This window comes from Nesoenas mayeri (genome assembly GCF_963082525.1).
Source record: "Nesoenas mayeri genome assembly, chromosome: 2".
Classification (NCBI taxonomy): domain Eukaryota; kingdom Metazoa; phylum Chordata; class Aves; order Columbiformes; family Columbidae; genus Nesoenas; species Nesoenas mayeri.
The window spans coordinates 13782436-13804221 of NC_137543.1; the positions used below are offsets into that span (position 1 = coordinate 13782436).

General features: G+C 46.7%; 1 protein-coding gene across 1 annotated transcript; it reads left to right on the top strand.

Moving 5' to 3' along the window:
- Window positions 1-4266: 4266 nt before the first annotated feature.
- On the top strand, window positions 4267-9955 carry KLHL38 (kelch like family member 38; the record flags this gene model as incomplete). Its single annotated transcript, XM_080338746.1, has 3 exons — window positions 4267-5616; window positions 7056-7161; window positions 9669-9955. The coding sequence occupies 3 exons, from the start codon at window positions 4267-4269 to the stop codon at window positions 9953-9955; spliced, it is 1743 nt and encodes a 580-aa protein (XP_080194872.1).
- Window positions 9956-21786: the final 11831 nt, after the last annotated feature.

The following is a 21786-nucleotide window of genomic DNA, read 5'->3' on the forward strand; positions in this document are numbered from 1 at the left end:
TCTGGGACAGTGATGATCTCTCTCTTGGTAACTGTGCGGGCTGGTAGTCATTGAGACAGCACGTATAACACTGAATAAGCTCAGTGAAGTTTCTGCCTTGAACAGTCCTTCTTCCTTATCCATATTTGTTCATTTTCACCTGAATTGTAATAGGATCAGTGTATGAGTTTTAGAAGTTGTCTGACATCACCAGTCTTCTCTGTGCACCTGTCTGCTGGCTGATTAGATTACAGCTTTTTTCCGCTCTGCTGCTCTATGCATGGTAATAGACATTTCATCATCCCATTACATTAAAACATAAGAAGAGCAGCTCTGGGTCAGATCAAAGGTTCAACCATCCTTATCCCAAAACTGAGCAACCCCAAACACTTAAGGAGGGAGAGCAGAAGGAGCAGGGTGAGTACACAGCATTGCAGCAAAGTGGTTGTTCTTTGGTAGACGCTTCCATTTTCTAGAAACCGGCCACTGATGCAGTTCACACAGCAGTTGTTGCAGAGCATTGTGGTTTTTAACACGCCCCAGTGGCTCCAGCCTCCTTCAAGGGCTATGGGGGACCTGCAGCATCACATACCACAGTGCTGCTGGGTCACATAATCTGCGAAGGAGCCCACCTTTGCATTCAGACCAGCCCATAATCTGTGCAACATCCCACTCTCGAGGTTAATGAGGTGTCCCGTCCTCCCTGAAAAGACTGCTCAGGCCTGGTTCAGTCAATAGCATGCCAACCTAGAAAACCTGCCCCAAGAACTCATTCAGAGACAGACTTTCTCAGAAACAGCTCTTCCCTCTCAGCGGGGATCATGCAGCAGCAGTAGGAGCCATATAGGACATACTGTTCTAGGATACGCCATGAAAAATGATTTCTATTTTATTTATAAAGGAAATCCTAACTAAGCAGTGTTGATGTGCCCACTTGGTTGGAGATGTGTCTGAAACCATAATCTCTGGAAAGAAAGAAGAGAGAGTTGTCAAGCAGGCAGCAGGAGCTTCATTGCTCGGGAGCCTTGGCCCCAAATTGGCAGGGAGCTGTGTGGGGACTCAGCAGGGATCAGCAACCCCCCCGAGAGCAATGAGCTATTTAAACAGCACACGCTGTACTCAGGGTTAGCAGGAGTTTGCATAACCATGCAAAGCCCTCGAGTCTGGGATCTTCTAAATAAATGCCACATTTATCAGTATCTAAAGCAGAAGAACATCCCACCTACTCTTCCCCAACCCCATAAAACAGGGTTGTTAGTGAAGTCAGATAGCATCATTTGTTTCTTTAAGGGTTAAAAAAATAATCCACATCCACTGCCAGGAAGAGGCAGAACTAAACAGGCAGCAAAGAGTTAGAGCCAGAACAGAGATATAAAGCTGAATCAATCATCAAAACAGACCGCAATGAGAGCATACACATACAGAGCAAAAAAGAAAGCGAGAGGGCGTTTTGTTTGGGTAGCTAATGTTCTCTGGACGAGGAGAGAGAAATTCTCCTTTGGGTTATTAATGCCACTCTAAATATTTATAGCAAGATCATGGCCAGCCGGTGAGGCAGCGGCGGCGGGGAGCAGGGAAGGGAGGGCACATTTTTCCCAGCGCCCCAACATTATCCTCCATGTCGTCTCTTTATTTGAGGGGAGGGAAAAGGCTGTGCATGGCCACGTTTACCATCAAAGTGACTCGTCTGCAGGAGTCAAGTCCCATGGCTCCTGCCTTTTCCCTCCCTCACCTCTCCTGGCCATTCACACATGCACAAACTGTGCGGGAAGGGAAGATGCCGCAGCCTCCAAAAGCCGTGCCAGCCCAACTCCACCCCATCTTTAACAAAGGTCTGGGCCTTCGGGGTTTTGTCTAGCCTTCAGGCATTTCACCATGTTCTTGCACTGCATTGAGAAGTCTCTGGGAAAGGCCACGTACCACACGACCTTGATGCAAAGCTGTTGTTTTTAGAGGAACAGGCTGCCCCCATCCCTGCAGTCTGCTGGGACGTGGGGGCAGCAACATATGGATGGCTGCAAACACCAGCTCCGCATGGGAGCTGACATAAGGGCACTGTGGCTCCCAACACTTTTCGCTCATTTGCCTCACTGTGACTAGACACAGACATGACTCACCCATGAGCTTTGACTTTGAAAATATGAGAAGGAGTTTTGCTTTAACCTTGTGTTTCCCTGTGGTAGCGATGCTTAGAAATGACATTTTGGATTCAATCCCATCCCAGAACAAAAGGAGGAATTTCAGCACAGATGAGGGCCCCAATCCGGTTATCCAGGCATGGGCAGCCCATACCATTTTTCTCAAAATACCCAGGAAATTGCCACAGTGATGGAACACATCCCACTGGACCCACTGGAGACCCTGGCCAGAGGGCAGCTGGGGTTGTGGAGGATCCTCTGCTGGCACAAGGTGCTAAACTGATCCCAGCCCTGGGGATGGATTTAGGCTCATCATCGCAGATACCTGCATGGAAGTGTTAAATATGGACACCTACATGTGACTGAGGCCGCTGGGCACCTGTGGAGACCTAGCAGTGCCTGGAGGACTGTTTACATGTGGTACTTACTGCTGACCTGAATAACTCAGCAGACTCGGTTGTATTGACTAGAGCTCACTGGCTGCACAGGGAGCTCAGACACCTTGTTCATGTGGAGGAATCTGCAGTTAGTGACCCCATTGAGGTGTCTGTCCTGGAGACCTAAGTGCCAGCCTGGGACCTGCCACCCTGAGACCCTCGTTTCCAGCTTGCTGCGCTCACTTCAGCAACCCGCTCCAGTCCTCCCACCCATAACACTGAGCTTCCTCAAGCCACTGCTCAAGAAGATCCTTGGTAAGGGTTTCGGAGAGCTGAGATCCTTACACAAAAGGCCACAACTTGATATTTTCTACATGAAATATCAAGCAGCATCATAAACTGCTCCAAGAGGGAACTTCACTGCAGCCCTGGGTGTGGGGGTCTCAGTTCATCATCATCTCCCACCAGACTGCAATGGGCCAACGCTCCACAGATTTCTCCATAAGGTGGAGACACGGTCCGCCCCACCAGGATCCCTGGAAGCCCTTCTCTCTCCCTATTTCTCCATGAAACTACCATGACGGTGCATTACCTAGCACGAGGCGTTGCAGACTGTTTACAGGCTTCTAGAGTTCCCAGGCACTTTAGGACAGGGTCCTGCTGCTGTTTCCAAATGGACAGCCAGGACTTTTATAAGTGAACTTTCCTCTCTGTGTCTATTTATTATATGTAAACATTTGCCAGAAAAACACCACTCGGGCATGCTCAGTACCGGCCAGGTCATTGCAAAAGGCAACGGCGGCGTCACATGTGATAACAGCGAGAAGTCCGTGTGCGCCTATTCTTAGCGCTGGAATGTATACAATGCCCCACCGCCTCACGGCTCCTGCGCACAGCTCCCCAAAGCGGCAAAAGTGACTTCAGAATAAACACACGTCCAGAAATCACCCTCTATGAATCACTTTACCTACTGAAAGAAACGTCCCATGGGTTTATAGGTTTTTTTATCCAGGCTCTAGCTATGGAAAATCTCAGCAGAGAATAAACGACAGAGAGTAAGTGCCTGCAGTGAAGGACAACAGAAGGTAAACATTTCTACCCTACCGTTTCACTGCAGGTTGAGCAGTTAGCCATGACAGTAGATACTCATCATATTGTTCTGCCTGGCACTTAATTTAGTCATTGTGTGTCTGATTAACATAAAAAAAAAGAGAAAACCCACAGCTAAGCAGAGTTAATAAATAACCATTTTAATGCAGATTCCCAGTCTCTAGGGTTTGGTTTGCCCTGCTGCAGAGTTCATCTCTGCCAGATTTACATTCTTTGGGAGTGACTAACTCTAGGGAAAAGAGGCGCAAGCTACTAAACTGCTAATACTTTAAAACAGCGAATAAATGTCTAAGCACATTTATTCGGCGCGATTAAAATGAACAAACCAATCGCTTCAGCCGTCGAGCTTTCATCTCAAATCAGTGAGATAACAGCACTGCTTTTGCTTCTTGCCAGGGACACAGGCAGCACTGACCTCAGAGCTGCAACCTATCTGATAACTCTATGAAAATTTTAAAGGGTCTTAGCGACCTTTTAGCTTCTTTATTATTTTCCCACTGTGTTTAACCCATGTTCCATTTTTATGCTTAACAGTGAACGGATATTTAGAGCAACATCAAAGTCCTGATTTGTTCCCTTGGAGCTGGATATTTCAATAAAAGCTGCTAAGAATTTGGGGTCTTTTCTGCCAAGTCCAGAATTCATCTCTCTCCTATTTTGCTATGGAGGAAGGATCCACTGAGGAGTTTCTCTTCAAAGACCAGGACTTCTCCTCCGAACTGCTGAGGCAGCTGAATGCTCTGCGGCAGAGCAGGATGCTGACTGATGTCACCCTCTGCTCCGGGGGCTTTGAAATCCCCTGCCACCGAAACGTGCTGGCTTCCAGCAGTCCATACTTCAAGGCAATGTTCTGTAATGACTTCAGAGAAAGTCGCCAGGCTAAAGTTGTCCTGAAGGGCATCGATGCCGAGATTCTGGATCAGATTATACTTTATGTTTACACGGGGGAGATTCTTATATCCGCTGAGAATGTCCTTTGCCTGTTGGAGACGGCCTCCATGCTGCAGTACGTCAAGCTGTTTGAGGCCTGCTCTGCCTACCTTCAAGACAAGCTGACTCCTGACAACTGCCTGAGCATGACCAGACTGGCAAAAGTCTTGAACTGCCAAAGCCTGAATAAAAAAGCCAAAGCTATGGCTCTGAAATGCTTTCCCGAGGTGGCCTCTTCTGAGGACTTGAAGGACCTTTGTCCCTTGGAACTTATCGATTACCTTGGAGATGATGAGCTCTGTGGGGAAGAGGAGCAGGTCTTTGAGACACTGATGGTCTGGATCCGGCATGACCTCCAGGCAAGACAAGGCTACATCCAAGAGTTGTTCAAGAAGGTCCGGCTTCAGTATGTCCATCCAACTTTCCTCTTCCACTTCATCGCCAATGACTCTCTCATTCAGTCCTCACCCACTTGCAGGAACATCCTTGAGTCAGCCTGGAGACATATGTTTTCCTTGTACAGCACCAACACGCCTGACGTCAAGCCCATGTTGCATGTTCCTCGCAGGTACTCCAACCAAGAGTTCCTCATCATCATTGGTGGTAGGAAGGACAGCCAGCAGACCACAAGGGATGTCCTGCTCTATGATGACAAGACCAACCAATGGCTAAGCCTGGCCAAACTTCCCATGCGTCTGTACAAAGCCTCTGCAGTGAGCTTACACAGTAATATTTATGTGCTTGGAGGGATGCCTGTTAGCAATAAGAAAAGCCAGGTCAGTGATAATATTTACATTTACTCCCTCAAACTCAATCAGTGGAGGTTGGTTGAACCCATGTTAGTTCCACGTTACTCCCACAAAAGCTTGGCATATAAAAATTATATTTTATCATTCGGTGGAATTGGCAAAAACCAGGAAATCCTGAATTCTGTGGAAAGATATGATAGCATCTACAACACCTGTGAGAGCATGGCAAACATGCCTGTTGCTGTCCTTCACCCTGCTGTTGCTGCCAAAGATCAGAGGGTCTACCTGTTCGGGGGAGAAGACATTATGCAAAACCCTGTCCGGCTGATCCAGGTAATGGTCAGTCCTGCTTTCCAGGTAATGGTCAGTCCTGCTTCCATCTAAAATATCCAGTGCTTCATCACTGTCCTGATGAAATAAAACCCCATAAAGAACTTTATTGTGAGTTGCAACAAGAGCCAGGATGAGGTGACACACAGCTTCAGGGAAGCCTTATCTGCAAGAAGCATTGCATCTCTTTCATTTTCCCCTCGGAGTGTCTTTCAGGCACAAGCTCCAAGGTACTTGTTCGGGTGTCAGTCAGTTCTGCTGCAGTGGGGCACTGGGGCCAGGGCTGCTGCGGGTGATGCTATGGCAGGTGGTGGCCCAACCCCCTGCCTGGCTTCTTGCCTGTGGCCAGTCTCACCCAAATCAGTGCTTCCCACTCGGCAGCTGAGCGGGGGTCTCAGCCGCGCACCTGCTCACTCGCAGCGATAGCAAAGATTTGCGATCATTAGAGTGATTAGATTCTCACTCATCAAAAGGCCAGAACTTAAACTGACAGCTATTTCATATAAACAATGTTGTTAAAAATGTGGCTCCTGACACATGTTGCTGGCTCTCTGCCTGCTTTCAGCAATTAAACTCTATTAGAAGGAAAAAACACATTAAATCCTTTCTTATCTGATTTGATGCTTTAGAAACGTTGTAGTGTTATTTTCTCCATGTGTGTTTTACACTGGTTTAGATGTTTTAACTAAGAAGGATCATTAAAAGCTAAGATGGCAGCCAGCACATGAGCAATACTTTTTTACAGTGATAACACTCCTGGTTATCAGGGGAAGGAAATGTATTTATCAGTTAGTGGGGAGATGTCCTGGAGATATTTGCCAAATTAAGAAGCAGATGTTGTGATATAAAAGTTTGCGTCACCCAGATGAAGATGACTGGATGATCTGGCAACAGCTCTTTTTCTCACATAAATTGATGACTTAGATATCACTCTAAGTCCCATCAACAAGTTCCTGTGCCAATCTGAGTACATACGAGCCACCAGCACAAATATAGCATCTGGGCAAACACGCTGGCTGCCAGCAGATCTAGGTGAAACTGAGGTTTGTTTGCCTAGGAAATTACTAAGGCTAAGGCAAGAATACACAGAATAACTGGAAAATTAAATTAAACAGCTTGTACTTTGGGAGAGCATTATCCAGGAGTTACAGTGATTTAACAGCCATGCAAAGATTTACAGCTGAGAAGCTTGCATATGGCAGATACACCCTGCCTTACTGCATGTGCTAGCATCTCCTGGGCAGACAAACCTGGAGAACTAGAGCGCCTTCCAAAGGGACATATTAGGGAAAAAAGAGGGTAAATTCTCAGATTTACAGCAGTTCAAGCCAGAAGATTGTATCCGTTAGGACAAAATAAAAACCATCAGTTCCTCTGTAATTAAAATTGTCAGTTAAAATACAACATAGACAGCTGTGTGTGTATCTTTATTTATTTGTCAGGTTTACCATGTCTCCAGGAATACATGGTTTCGGATGGAGACCAGAGTCGTGAAGAACGTCTGTGCACCAGCTGTCGTGATTGGAGACCAGATTATCATCGTAGGTGGTAAGGGTTCTGTTTAGCCCTCCCTCCTACCTTCCCCTGCCCAGATCCTGTGGGATTTCACAGCCTGTCTGCTTAGGGTGCTCACTCAAAAAGCACATGGAGCTTGGGAAGGAAAGGAGGAGTGTGGCCACTCTCCATATTCATCTGTCATGGGGTCTCATAGCCATGGAAGTGGGACAAGTTCTCCATGAGGCACCTTCTTACTCCAAGTAGCGGTACCTGGGTGGGGTGAAACTGAGGAAAAACCAACGCAAGTTCCTGCCCTGCAGAAGAAGGGAGGAAGCCAAGGGCATGGGGGTCCTGCTCCTCCCCTGCTGACTCACAACCTGGCCCTCCCTGACTGCTCTTCTTGGATGGGTGGAGAGCATGGTTACCACAAGGCCATGGATGGCTTGTTGGGATGAGTGGGCCACAGGACTATGAGGGGTTGATCCGTCCTGTAGCTGCCTCCTGGGGGTAACTGTGAAATGCCCTGAGAGGGGAGTAAAACACTCAAAGGGGAAACTTCTCAATGTCTTTTTCAACCCAAGGATCAGTCTCTGCCTGTGGCCCTTTGATGGAACTCATCTCATTGGTAGTTTGGCACTCTGCAGTCCTTAATGCAGCCCCTGTGACTACAGAATGGCACAAGAAAGCATGTGTTAGATTATTCAAGGGAAAATAAGACACAGAGAAGCTTTAGCACAGCAAAGGACTAAACTCAAATCATACAGGACTGAAACACGGTGTCTTGTCTCAGCAAGAGGCCACTGCTACCCTTTGCAGTGAGAACAGAGGAGAGCTGAGTCAAAAGGCACAGGACTGTGAAGCTGCTATGTGGCAGATTAGCCTGATCTCAGATCACAGTGCCCAAAATACAGTATTTTAAAATCATAGAATCATAGAATGCTTTGGGTTGGAATGGACCTTAAAGATCATCTAGTTCCAACTCCCCTGCCATGGGCAGGGACACCTTCCATTAGACCAGGTTGCTCAAAGCCCCGTCCAGCCTGGCCTTGAATGCTTCCAGGGCTGGGGCATCCACAGCTCCTCCAAGAAACCTGTTCCAGTGCCTCACCACCCTCATGGTGAAGAATTTCTTCCTTTATATCTAATTTAAATCTACCCTCTTTCGTTTTGAAGCCGTTACACCTTGTTCTATCACTCCATGCCCTTGTAAAAAGTCCCTCTTCGGCTTTCTTATAGGTCCAGTTTAGGTACTGAAAGGCCTCAATAAGATCTCTTCAGAGCTTTCTCCAAGCTGAACAAGCCCAACTCTCTCAGCCTGTCTTCATAGGAGAGCTGCTCCAGCCCTCAGATCATCTTCACCTCTCTTATCTGTAAATTCATTAATCTGAAGGGCCTGTATTGACCCAAGTCTGCTGCTGCTGAGCTTAAGTTCTCAATTTATTTTGTATTTTTTTTAACAAAAGCCACAGGAATCCATGTTAACTTTAAACATCCTTCATTTTGCTTGAAATCAGAGAGATTCACCATGTCCAGGTTTTATTTACCAGCATCCATGCCAAAACATTGGCCAAGCACTCAGTTGTCAATAACAGTAAAACACACAAAAATAGCATTTTATCTTTAAAAAAAAGCTTTAATCATATTTCAAGTCCTCTTCACATCATAACAAAGGGGAATGGATTGGCCTAAACAAGACAGGTCTTGATTTTTGTCTGGGAAAGTGGCTTCTAGTCAGTTTGTTTGCTATGGACATACTTGGTTTTTTACAGGGATACGCAGGCAAGGTACTGCTGGGTACCAAGCTTCCACACCCACATTCCTCCAGAGCAATGGCCCTGGCACCAGCCCTCACACTTCAGCAGATGCAAGGTTACACCAGCCCTCAGTGGAAGAGCTGTCCACTGGTCACTGGCCTGGTGGCCAGCACAGATGTGGTGCCGAGAGCTTTGGGAGTGGCTCTGTGCTGTTGAGTATCCAGCTCCATTCGGCAGACACTACAACTCCAACCCAACAAGGCATTTCCCATCCCTGGAGACATCCCAGGCCAGTCTGGATGGGGCTCTGAGCAACGTGATCTAGTTGAAGATGTCCCTGCTCACTGCAGGGGGGTTGGACTAGATGACCTTTGAAGGTCCCTTCCAACCCAAACTTTTCTATGATTCTATGATTATTGCTCCCTTCCCATGTGTGTTTCTGTATTTCTGAGTGAAGCTCTAGGACTCTGTTAGATGAAAAAATACTTCGTGGCTTTTCAAAGCACATGCAGAAAACTGCAAGTTCCAGCTCTGTCTGACAGGTTGCTTGCCTGATGTGATGGGGTTTATGGTGCTCATCAAGCCTTGGCTGCCAAGGTGTTATGAGATAGGATGAAGACAAACAGCAAAGAAAGATACACAAATGAGAATTCTTGTGACACATCATCACTTCCCAGCTTAGATACCTTAATTCTGCCTTTATAATAGGTTTTATTGAAGACTATCAGGAAATATATTATCATTCCTTCCTTTGGCCATAAATTCTAATTCCCATGTCTTTTCCACCTCTGGCTTCGCATTTAGGGTACACCCGGAGAATAATTGCTTATGATACAAAAGGCAACAAGTTTGTTAAATGTGCAGACATGAAGGACAGACGAATGCATCATGGGGCCACTGTCATCAAGAACAAGCTGTATGTCACAGGAGGACGATCTCTCACTGTGGACAATGTCATCGAGGACTTGGATTCCTTGGACTGCTATGATCCAGAGACTGACACATGGACACCAAAGGGAAAACTGCCACACAAACTCTTCGACCATGGATGCCTTACACTCCAGTGTGTCCCCTGTTCTAACCTTCTCTAAACAACCTTTGGTACTCCCCAGGATGTTTTCTGCTTTCCTTCCTAGAAAGGACCCACCTTGCTCTTCAGAGAGCATATAGGGAATCTGCATGAGGTCCCACAAACTCCTGACCTTGAAGGCACTAGTGGTCTTAGTAATTCCCCGGGCACTCTGCCAGAAAGGTCATGAGCTTTGGTTGGGGTTGGACTAGATGACCTTTGAAGGTCCCTTCCAACCCAAACTATTCTATGATTCTATGATTTGTGCTCATGCCATATTCACCCGACCAGTGGTGCTGCCAAGTCCAGCCCAGAGGCCCTACCCACAGTCTCACCATAAAACAGGACAAAGATACTGTGTAAGAACCTGGTACAGGATTTGGCCTTGTTCAGACCTTAAAATGAAAGGGAAAATAAGGTCTGGGTAACTCATATTTGTGTTAGAGCACAAACTCAGCTGCATGCCATGGTCCTTTGCTACTTGGTGCTGAGCAATGACCATTTCCATTTCGAGTGGTGGGAGCATTTGGAACAGGAAGGCCAAGTTCTAGTCTTGCAACCAGCCCAGCAGCAACTGCCTGCATAGTTGTGGTAGTCATCTTATAAGAAATATAATTTTAATGTTCCTAACATCAAATTAGAAATTAGCAAAAGGCTGATGCTTCAATCCGAAATTCAAATTGCAACAGGGTGCAGATTTGACTTTTCTGGCTACTTCCCTTTCATGCTGCACGGAAGATTTTTGTTCTATCTGTCTGCTCTTCAAAGGAGCAGGAGGAGGAGTGGAAATGATGTCTGTGTCTTTTTTTTTTTGAAGGGGTCTTGTTTTGCAGCTCCTTTTGCATCAGGAATAGCAGTGGGGTTGGTTGATGGAACTTCTGAAATCTGGAATAACAGAGGGAACACATGTAGGAAAGGGGACGTAAAAGAGAAGAGGCATTTGGGAGGAACACCTTCTTTCTGGTTTTTTTTCCCTCTCTCCTCTCTCCAAACCACTGGAAAACAGCAATGAGAGAAAGCCAGTGACAGGAAACCAGCTTTCCAAGAAGAGCAAATCTAAGTCTGCCACTTGGCAAAGCAGCTCTGGCTCCACCAATATTTTTGTGGGGTTCTGCCACTAAGTGCATATTTTCAAAGGGAGAAGATCAGTCATCAGATACTGAACAGACAGTGAAGTGCTGTCAGGTCACCAGGCTTGTTAAAATTGCTGAGATAGCAAGGAGCTTTAAAGATAGCACTAGTGACCACCATCCAGAGAAGGAACACCACCTCTTTTTGAAAAAGAAAGTCTTTTGAAAAGGAAAGTCTTTTGAAAGAAAGATGGACTTTTCCAAGGGTATAGGATGCCATGAGGAAACCGTGTTCAACCCTGCCCTTCACATAAAGCTACACAGCCATGTGGTCACCACCATGTTGCAGGACACCAACTCCAACTGCTAAGATCCCCTCCTATAAATCTGTATCTGGGAGCAGAAGGGTTACAGAAATAGCTAACAAAGTATGGGGGAGGCTGGAAGGAGGAATTGCCATTTTAACAATGTGAAATAAAATGGTTATTATTGTTTGTATGAGCTTTGTGTTTAGCAGTTCCCATTGTTCCCTCTACATTGTTGATAAAAGGAACTGAGTTCGTACCAGAGTTTTTTTGCCAGGGTTTCCTTCTAAGGATCTGAGTAACCTGAAAAAAAATTAGTGGGAACCCAAACTCATCTCCCAGCTCAGAAGCCTTTGGCTGTGTTTCCCCTCTGTCTTTCAGTCTATATCATCATCTCCTCCCCATGCAATGCAGAGCTAAGTCACAGCACTTGCCAAATTGGACGAGAGCAGCGATTCATTCTGCTTCCTCACAGGCCAGCTCCAGCTCTCTGGAGAAAGAAGTCTTGTCATGGCCAATTATGGAAAGTCTGCCCTGGGGAGATGTTTATTCCTCACCCCGCAGTGCCGCCTTCCCTAACTCCTTCCTGTTGTGACCCCACTCAGCTCCAAAACTCCGGGAGACGCCAGCCCCTGCCATGCATTTTAGCTGACACGGATTCCTGCCAGGCTCGTGACTGTACCCAGAACCGAGGAAAAAAAGCTGACTTGGGGCCATAACCCTGTGTTTGCAAACCATTGTGGTAGTCATTGGTTTACGCTTGGAAGCAAACTGATTTTTTCTAATTCCCGTATCATATAGCTAGTGATTTTCTCGGCATTCATGCGGTGACCAAATAGTTCCTTGCACAGCTGTAGCTTAGTGCAAAGAAGAGTCACGGTCACAGCAGCGTTGAGCACAGCCCTCAGGGAGCCCTCACATCCCCCCAAATCCCCAGTACTACCAAGGGCTGTGGCCACCTCTGCTCTGGCTGCAGCCCTCTGCTCCTTTCCTTCACAAACTCCTCATCTCTTGCCCATAATTCAAGGAATTTGAGTCCACTAGGCAGTAAATACAAAGCCTGGTTTCTGATAGACTTCTGTCTTGTGGTCACTTGGCTTTGATTCAAACTCTGACCAAAGCTTTTGGGGCCCTTTGCAAAAAGGGTTGAAACCAGAGAAGAGTGTTGAGCATTATCAAGGCAGATGAGGGCCAGCACAGTCGCTTGGTCACTGGAAGGCAGCAACAGGCGCAGCTTCAAGGCAGGGGATGTGCAGCCCCAGGGACAGCGCTACAGCGAGAAGGGATGCTGCCTTTCTAATCAGGTGTTGGCCACCAGCTGACCCACCTAGAGCAATACCTTGTGCCATCCCGAGTGCTTCACAGTTCATAGAACCATAGAATAGTTTGGGTTGGAAGGGACTTTCAAAGCTCATCCAGTCCAACTCCCTGCCATGAGCAGGGACATCTTCAATCAGAGCAGGTTGCTCAGAGCCCCGTCCAGCCTGGACTTGAATGTCTCCAGGGATGGGGTATCCACCACCTCTCTGGGCAACCTGGGCCAGTGTTTTACTGCCCTCACTGCAACAAATTTCTTCCTCATATCTAGTCTGAATCTCCCCTCCTTTAGTTTAAAACCATCACCCCTTGTCCTGTTGCAACAGGCCCTGCTAAAACATCTGTCACCATTTTTCTTACAGGCCCCTTTTAAGTCCTGAAAGGCTGCAATAAGGTCTCTCTGGAGCCTTCTCTTCTGCAGGCTGAACAACCCCAACTCTCTCATCCTGTCCTCACAGCAGAGCTGTTCCAGCCCTCTGATCATTTTTGTGGCCGTTGTCCTATCCAGTGGTGCTACGGGTGAAAGCACTTCTAGCAAGGGTCCACCAAGGTACCTTCCTCCACTGTTCAGGAGCGGACTTTTCCCAAGCAGGATCTGCAAGGCCAGTGCTACCCAGAACACTTTCTGAGTCACCACATGCTTTTCCAGAGGTCTCATCATCATAATATTTGAGCGCTTGCTAAGATGGGAATTCCCCATGGGAGAGCAGCAAGGTATTTCACATATACAATCATGGTCCCATGCAGAGGTGGGAATTTATTGTTCTTTATTTAATAACCATGGAAACCAAGGAAAAAAAGGGGCCTAGAAAGGGTCATTGACTTGGGGGTCACCTTTTGCAAGGGCTGTGCACCTGCTGCTTTTTTTCAAATCCATGAGTGCTGCAAAGGCTCATCAACCCCAAGGTCTTATTCTTGGGTGTCCCAAGAGAGTCACTAGATCATGGAAACCATAGGACCACATGGCAGAAAGCAGCCTGCTCCATGGGACAGGGAGTTATGCAGCCCCTCGTTAAAGGTACTTGTCTAACACATTGAAAATCGCTGATGAGAGACACTCTGCTCTCTCCCCAAATAACATATTTGAGTGTGTTATTAACCTCGTAGCTTTGAATACCATCTATTCTATATCTTCTTTGCTGTACTTTCTGCTATTGCCCTAGAGGTAAAGGGCAATTAATTACCCTTTTTGATATATTTATTTACATCTTTAAAGTTTATTAAGATGTTTCGAATTCTGTAGACTAAACAAACCCAGCCATTTCAATCTTTCCTCATAAATCATGTTTTCTAAACCTCTGATCATTTTTGTTGCCCTCCTCTGGACAATTTCCAGTTTGACTGTATTTTTTTAATTATTATTTAAGTACAGAGCCGTGGCTCAGCCTTGCAGTGCTGAGAAGGGCAATAACTCCCTTCTGCATCTTACCTGCAGCATTCCTGGTCTCACAGCCCAGAGGACATTTGTGGGTTTTTTTGCAGCAGCAGATCACTGGCTCGGGTTCAGTTGTGCTTGGGATTAAGAAACGTTTGCAAGCTTGAGCAAGGTCACATGGAAAGACTGCGGGAGATCCAGGATCGCCCAGGGTTCTGCCATAGCTCCATCTTTGCTTTGGCTCCCCAGGGTCCCGAGCCAGATCCCGTTGAAAACAATGAGTGTCTCCACGGGCTTCAGCAAGAGGCTTTGGGCCAGGCCCTAATTATTGTGTTCTCAGCTGAGTTTGTTACTAATTCTATTAACAGCAAATATTTAATCTTTGAGTCATTTTCTATACTAGGGGAAAAGTTTCAGGAAAAAAAAAAATAAGGAAGGGAGAATATTGCGTTTTCTTTTTAACTTTCTTTCACTTCCCTTGCTGCAAACTCAGAGCTGAGTGGTGGTGGTAGGCAGCTTTGTTTTGCTTTGATCTTAGCAAAGAGCTTTGGAGGTTAAGCCTGTGTTTTTTCACTGTAACCATTTATCAAACAATACAACCCTTTCCAAGGGCAGCTTTCTTCTTGTGCAGTAATATGTTTATAATTATAATGCATTTCCTGCTTCTTTTTGATTAAACACACCTGACAAAGTAGGAAAGATGTCAATGCATAAATAAACGGGCACTCTGAGTTCATCTCTTCGTCAGTCCTTTTTTTCCAAACGCCGAGGAGTTCACTGCGAGGTGAATCCTCTAGTGGAGAAGGAAACAATTGGGGAGAACATATATGAATAGCATACAGGGTAATTTATCCCTGGCATTATTCCTTAGCCTGACCTGAGAACCATTAATAATTGACAGCGGCAAAAACAGTCCCTTTTTAAAAATATAAACACCCATACTTTTTTTTTCCAGCTGCTTGAAAACTCTCACAAACAGTCATATTCTCCGTGGCACAAACAAGCATGAATTCCTAGGTACAAGCTTGCACCAGAAAAGGATCTGAAACCTGCTAATTAGTGGGCTCCTAATAGTGTTTTCAGCAGGTATTTCTAATGAGTTTGTCCAAGGAACAAACGAATTACAGTGCATATGGAGAAAGTAGTGTCTCAGGCTGCCGTTGCCACCAAAGTCAGCAGGGCTCCTCAGGGTTTGTGCTGGAGCACTTGAGAGATTGATCTGGCCTCTTCTGTTTATTGAAGTTTCCAAAATAGTAGCAGAGTAGCGAGGAGGCAACTGCTCTGTCACTGAGCGAGTCACCCGCCGGCTCCAGCTGCCGCTTGTCACTTCTCTCCCTGGGGCTCTTTGTTTTCCTGCACTTCTTTCATGTTGCAAGAACCCTTTCTGAGAAAAGCAAGGAGCAGCACGTCTCGAGCAGCCCCAGGGCAATTAGGTAAATACCTCGTGGCTCTTGTAAACTTGAGGCATCCTCACAGCTGTCGGAAACATTTGGCTTTAGGCTGAGTTGGAGCCATGAGGTATAATACTGATGGAGGTGAGGAAAGGTGGCAGAATCTGGTCCACTTCTTCATCTGGTCAGACAGATGTCTACTCCGCTCTGGTGAGACCCCACCTGGAGTCCTGCGTCCAGCTCTGGACCCTCTAGTACAGGAAAGACATGGACCTGTTGGAGAGGGGCCAGAGAAGCCACAGAAATGATCAGAGGGCTGGAACAGCTTTGCTGTGAGGACAGGATGAGAGAGCTGGGGTTGTTCAGCCTGGAGAAGAGAAGGCTCCAGGGAGACCTTATAATGGCCTTTCAGTACCTAAGAGGGGCCTATAAGAAAAATGGTGACAGACTTTTTAGCAGGGCCTGTTGCAACAGGACAAGGGGTGATGGTTTTAAACTAAAGGAGGGGAGATTCAGACTAGACATGAGGAAGAAATTTGTTGCAGTGAGGGCAGTAAAACACTGGCCCAGGTTGCCCAGAGAGGTGGTGGATGCCCCATCCCTGGAGACATTCAAGTCCAGGCTGGATGGGGCTCTGAGCAACCTGATCTGGTTCAAGATGTCCCTGCTTATTGCAGGGGGCTTAGACTAGATGACCTCTGAAGGTCCCTTCCAACCCAAATTATTCTATGATTCTATGTCTATAAACCATCCTCCTACATCTAAACTTCCCATGTCTAGTCCTGCTAAGTTTGTTTCTTGGTCAGGCCGTGTCTGTTCATGAATAAGCTGTGTCACATCACTGCTCCCTAAAGCACACATAATAGGGGCAGAGGTGTGTCCCCTTCCTCAGGTCCTCCAGTGCCACAGCTGTAATGACATCCCCCGAGTTTTGCCCTGCTCTTGGCACATTGCTGAGGTGTCTCCCTGCTCTTGGACAACTTCTTGGGTGAAACAGCTGGGCAGATGAGCTCTGCAGATGCCCTGTACCTGCATTTGGAGGTGGCACTGACTGCTTGGAGCACCGAGAAGTGACACTGGGGACCCTCGAGTTCCAGTTTTCAAGCTGACGGGATGTTACTGGTCTGGTAAATCAGCCAAAACCAATCTCATCCTTAGAGCAGAGCCCTGACACTGCTCTGCAGGAGCCAGGGGACTGCAGGGGAACGTGTCCAGCCCCGAGGAGCAAAGAACAAACTGCGTGGAGGTTGCTGCAACGTGGAACTTGGCTACAAAGCTTCAGTGCTGGGAAAGTGCAGTGTTTTATCCAGATCAGCAGCAAGCCCTGGAATTAATAGGGTTGATTAAACCGTTTTGATGTGCATGGTATGTGGAGATAAGGGCCCAGTTCTCAAGGGCTTCCAATGAAAATCAGATGTCGACCATAACAGTACGTGACATCCCCTGACAGGGCTGAGGACAGCTGCTGGAAGACAAGTACAAACCAACGGGGCAAAAGAGGCAGCTCTTGAGAGAGCAAAGTTGCCACAAACTTGCTGGATCTGTTTTGATGCTGAAACGATGTGGACCCTGGCACCAGGCAGATCGAAAGCAAGGGAGCTATGCCTGCTTTATGTTGTTATGACACATATATTTCCCTGAAAAGGACATTAAAGAGTACCAGAGGCTCAAACATAGTTCTGTTTATCTGTTCCCTGGGTAAGGCTCTTACTCTTAGAGACAGCCTGAGCACTACAGAATACGGCCCCTGTCAAGATCACTTTGCCTTTGGCATGAGGACCGTTAGCCAGCGTGACATGGGAAGCCAGCCCAGGGGGTCAGGGCTATTGCCCACTGCTGTCTGCTAGGACAGTGTCCCTTTGAGACATGCAAAGAGATGAGCCACTGGAGGAGACTCCCTGGCCTGCCCTGAGGTTCACAGATATGAAGCCAATGACAGAGGACAGTTTCTCCCCAAGGTGTTGACCTGGGGTTCATCCTGTGCAAAAGCATGGAAGGGCTCCTCATCACCCAGGCTGTGTCACTGGTGCCCCCATATGTTACAGGCCACCCTTCAGCCCTGGGTCTGCCTTGCAGTGAAGCTTGCACCTGAATTATCCATTAATGGGATCCCAAATTCCCTCAACCCACGACATGAACTGACCCACACTTGTGCAAGCAATGCACACACAGCTGTAGCATCCTAAGGAGAAGACTCCCAGCAGCTTAACTGGGCACCTGCTCAAGCCTTGACCAAGGAGGAAAATAGGGAGGTCCTGTGGACGTTCTTCAAGATGCTGTGACACTTAATGGATAATTCAGTCCTTTTTAAAAGAAGGCAGTCTTTGGGCTTGGGAGTTGCTGACTGAAGCCCTGAAGGCTTCTAGTTGAGGGATCCTGTTTAGAGCCTACATGAGTTGTCGTTCTACTCATTATAACTTGGAACAAATGTCAGTAAATAGAGTCTGTTTCTTCTCCAGGCATAGGGGTCTCTGGAAATTTTCTCAATAGAAAAACAGCAACACCCAGTGAAAGAAGTGGTGCCTGCAGGCTGAAATACAAACGGTAGAGAAGCCAAAAGCATATTCACCCTCTCAAGCTTGAACTTATGTTTTTAATGGCATAAAATGTGACTTGCACAGTCAATCGTGGATTTCAAGCCAAGAGTCCATTATTTGTGATGGCAGCGTAAAATGCACAGGTCCTTACCCCAAAGAGTTATGAGGTATTCAGAACAGAGGACACAGAAGACGCTCAAAGTATCATCAACTGGAGTCTCAAGGCATCCAGCTCATTTGTTAGGCAAGAGCAGCTCCATATGTCATAACCTGTATAACTGAAATACCTCAAAATTTTAAAAAATTAGGTCCTCCTTATGGCTCCCTGCTCTATAGCCTGTCCCATAGATCAGCACGCAAAGGTGATCAAACAAGTGCTAAGGCCCAGGGCTTCCAGAAACTCAGACAACACTGCACACATGGCAGACAGGCATTAAATGTCTGTCATCAACCTCTTCTGTCTCCAGGTTCCCCATAGCAGAAGGGTGTAATTACCCTAAAACATACCTAGGAGAAAAGGATTTTTGCCTGTTTTTCAACATGTAGATTTTCCCCTTCCTCACGAAACGTAGCATAAGGTTTGGGACCACTCTAGGAATGGGCACACAACTGGTAAAGTGAATCCCATCTGCTTTGACAAACAAATGCATTATAGAGTGAGGAAAGAACATTCAGACAGCACAAGGCTCTCTGATTTCCAGGAACAAACTATAAAAGCCATTTAGATTGACTGAAAATACTAGGGCACTTCCCATTCATATTTTCAAAGGAATTTCAAAGGCAAGGTGCAGACCGATCTTTCTAGGACTGATACCAAGGAAGAGAAATGCAGCTGGGGAAATGATTACAGGGATTACATCCTTTATATTTCACAGAATCACAGAATCACAGAATGTTAGGGATTGGAAGAGACCTCAAAACATCATCTAGCCAAATCCCCCTGCCGGAGCAGGAACACCCAGATGAGGTTACACAGGAAGGTGTCCAGGCAAGTTTTGAATGTCTCCAGAGTAGAAGATTCCATAGCCTCCCTGGGCAGCCTGTTCCAGTGTCTGTCACCCTCACTGAGAAGAAGTTTCTTCTCATATTTAAGTGGAACTTCTTGTGTTCCAGTTTGAACCCATTACCCTTTGTCCTATCATTGGTTGTCACCGAGAAGAGCCTGGCTCCGTCCTCATGACACCCACCCTTTATATATTTGTAAACATTAATAAGGTCACCCCTCAGTCTCCTCTTCTCCAAGCTAAAGAGCCCCAGCTCCCTCAGCCTTTCCTCATAAGGGAGATGCTCCACTCCCTTAATCATCTTTGTTGTCCTGCACTGGACTCTCTCCAGCAGTTCCCTGTCCTTGAACTGAGGGGCCCAGAACTGGACACAATATTCCAGATGTGGTCTCACCAGGGCAGAGTAGAGGGGAAGGAGAACCTCTCTCGACCTACTAACCACCCATTCTAATACACTCCAGGATGCCATTGGCCTTCCTGGCCACAAGGGCACAGTGCTGGCTCATGGTCATCCTGTTGTCCACCAGGACCCCCAGGTCCCTTTCCCCTACGCTGCTCTCTAATAGGTCATTTCTCAACTTATACTGGAACCTGGGGTTGTTCCTACCCAGATGCAAGTCTCTACACTTGCCCTTGTATATTTCATTAAACTTTTTCCCGCCCAACTCTCCAGCCTGTCCAGGTCTCACTGGATGGCAGCACAGCCTTCTGGCATGTCAGCCACTTCTCCCAGCTTGGTGTCATCAGCAAACTTGCTGATAGTATACTCTATTCCCTCATCCAAGTCACTGATGAATATATTGAACAATATAGGCCCCAGTACTGACCCCTGAGGCACTGCACTAGATACAGGTCTCCAACTAGACTCCACCCCACTGATCATGATTCCCTGGCTTCTTCCTTTCAGCTGGTTCTCAGTCTACCTCACTACCTGATCCTCCAGAACACACTCCCCCAATTTAGCAGCAAGGATGCTGTGGGAGACTGTGTCAAATGCCTTACTGAAGTGAAGACAGACCACATCCACTGCTCTACCATCATCTATCCACCTTGTCTATAGTTACCTGGGTCCTTCTTCTTGCCCTTTTTGAAGACTGGAGTGACATTTGCTTTCCTCCAGTCCTCAGGCACCTCTCCCGTCTCCCAAGACTTGGCAAAGATGATGGAGAGTGGTCCAGCAATGACCTCAGCCAGCTCCCTCAGCACCTGCGGATGCATCTCATCCGGACCCATGGATTTATGGATGTCCAGATTGCCTAATTGCTGCCTAACCCAGTCCTCATCAACCGAGGCAAACTCCTCCATTGTCCTGCCTTCCTCTGGGGTCTCAGCGGTACAGGGCTCCCCAGGACAGCCCCTGGCAGAGTAGACAGAGACAAAGAAGGCATTCAGTAACTCTGCCTTCTCTGTATCTTCTGTCACCAGGTCATCCACCCCATTCATCAGTGGGCCTACATTGCCTCTGGTGTTAGTTTTATCTGCCACGTATTTGAAAAAGCTCTTTCTGTTGTCTTTGACCCCTCTCACCAGGTTTAATTCTAAGGAGGCCGTAGCTTTCCTAGTTGCCTCCCTACACACCCTGACAACAGCCTTATATTCTTCCCAAGTGGCCAGCCCTTCCTTCCATGATCTGTAAACTCTCCTCTTCCACTTGAGCTTACCTAGCACTTCCTCCTTTAACCAAATTTGTTTATATTGTTACAGCCTTTATATTTGTTTGATTCTAGAATACATTCTCCTCTGCTGATTTGTGGCTGGACTAATGCAAATATATGGATATTCATGTAAACACAACATACTGCTTTGTGGCTTCAGGATGTTGGTGAGCTCAGCCTGATAAGGAGAAAATCCCTTGCCAAGGTTTTAGTAGAAAACTGCAGACACACTGCTGGCAAAATCGTGGTACTGCCAGGCTCAGTGGGATATGGCACTTGCAAACAGTGTGAGTCATTTGCCCTGGAGCTGTAGGAGCAGAGAACATCTGAAGATCTAGATCAAACTGGTGAATCAGCAGCATCTGACACAGTTTAAGAGGTTAAGCCTATTTATAGACAAATGAGGGTAATTTTCATAGCTGAAGGGATTGGATTTTTTTTTTTTAATAAATTCATAATAAACTCTAGGGAGAAGAATACTGAACTCTGTACTCAGTTAACTCTCCAAGATGAGAGGAAGTTTGTTCAAGACAGGAATGGAGTCAAAGGAGACAGAAACTCAAGAGTGCATTGTCCTCGCTGCTTTGCTTTTTATCCACTCGCAGGATTAAGTTATGCGTTCAGGACAGTACAAAGCATCCCTGTGGAGCCAGACCTTGATCTCCCAGCCTGGCACACTGGTGGGACACCCCTGACGGCAACGTGAGCACATTTGACGGGGGAAACTGGGATGAGGAGCTGTGAGGAAACAGGTCCCTTCTCTATAGGGGACTTTCTGCTCATACATTTCTCACCTGACTTCAAACTTCACTCTTTTTTATTACTAATGGTGAATGTGAGAGTTAGTTTCTCAGTGTGTATCAGCAGCAGAGTTCCGTGGCATCATCAGGCAAGTGACAAAGGATGGGATTTGCTGTGTAGTTGTGGGCAAATTGTTATTTATTTTGTATCTCCATTGCTCCATCATTAAAATAAGGATTATGCCAATCCCACAAGAGCATTGCAAATTAATCCATTAGAGCCCCAAAAATGCCGTTTTTCATGAACTGCTGAACACTGCTGCTGTATAATCCCACTGCAGGCACCTGCTCTTTAGGAAGCAAGCACATCTACAGAAAAAGCCATGCACTCTTCTATGAATATAACTATGATCTTAAATGAACTGATAAACAGCTGGTAAAGTAAAAAGACTTATAAAA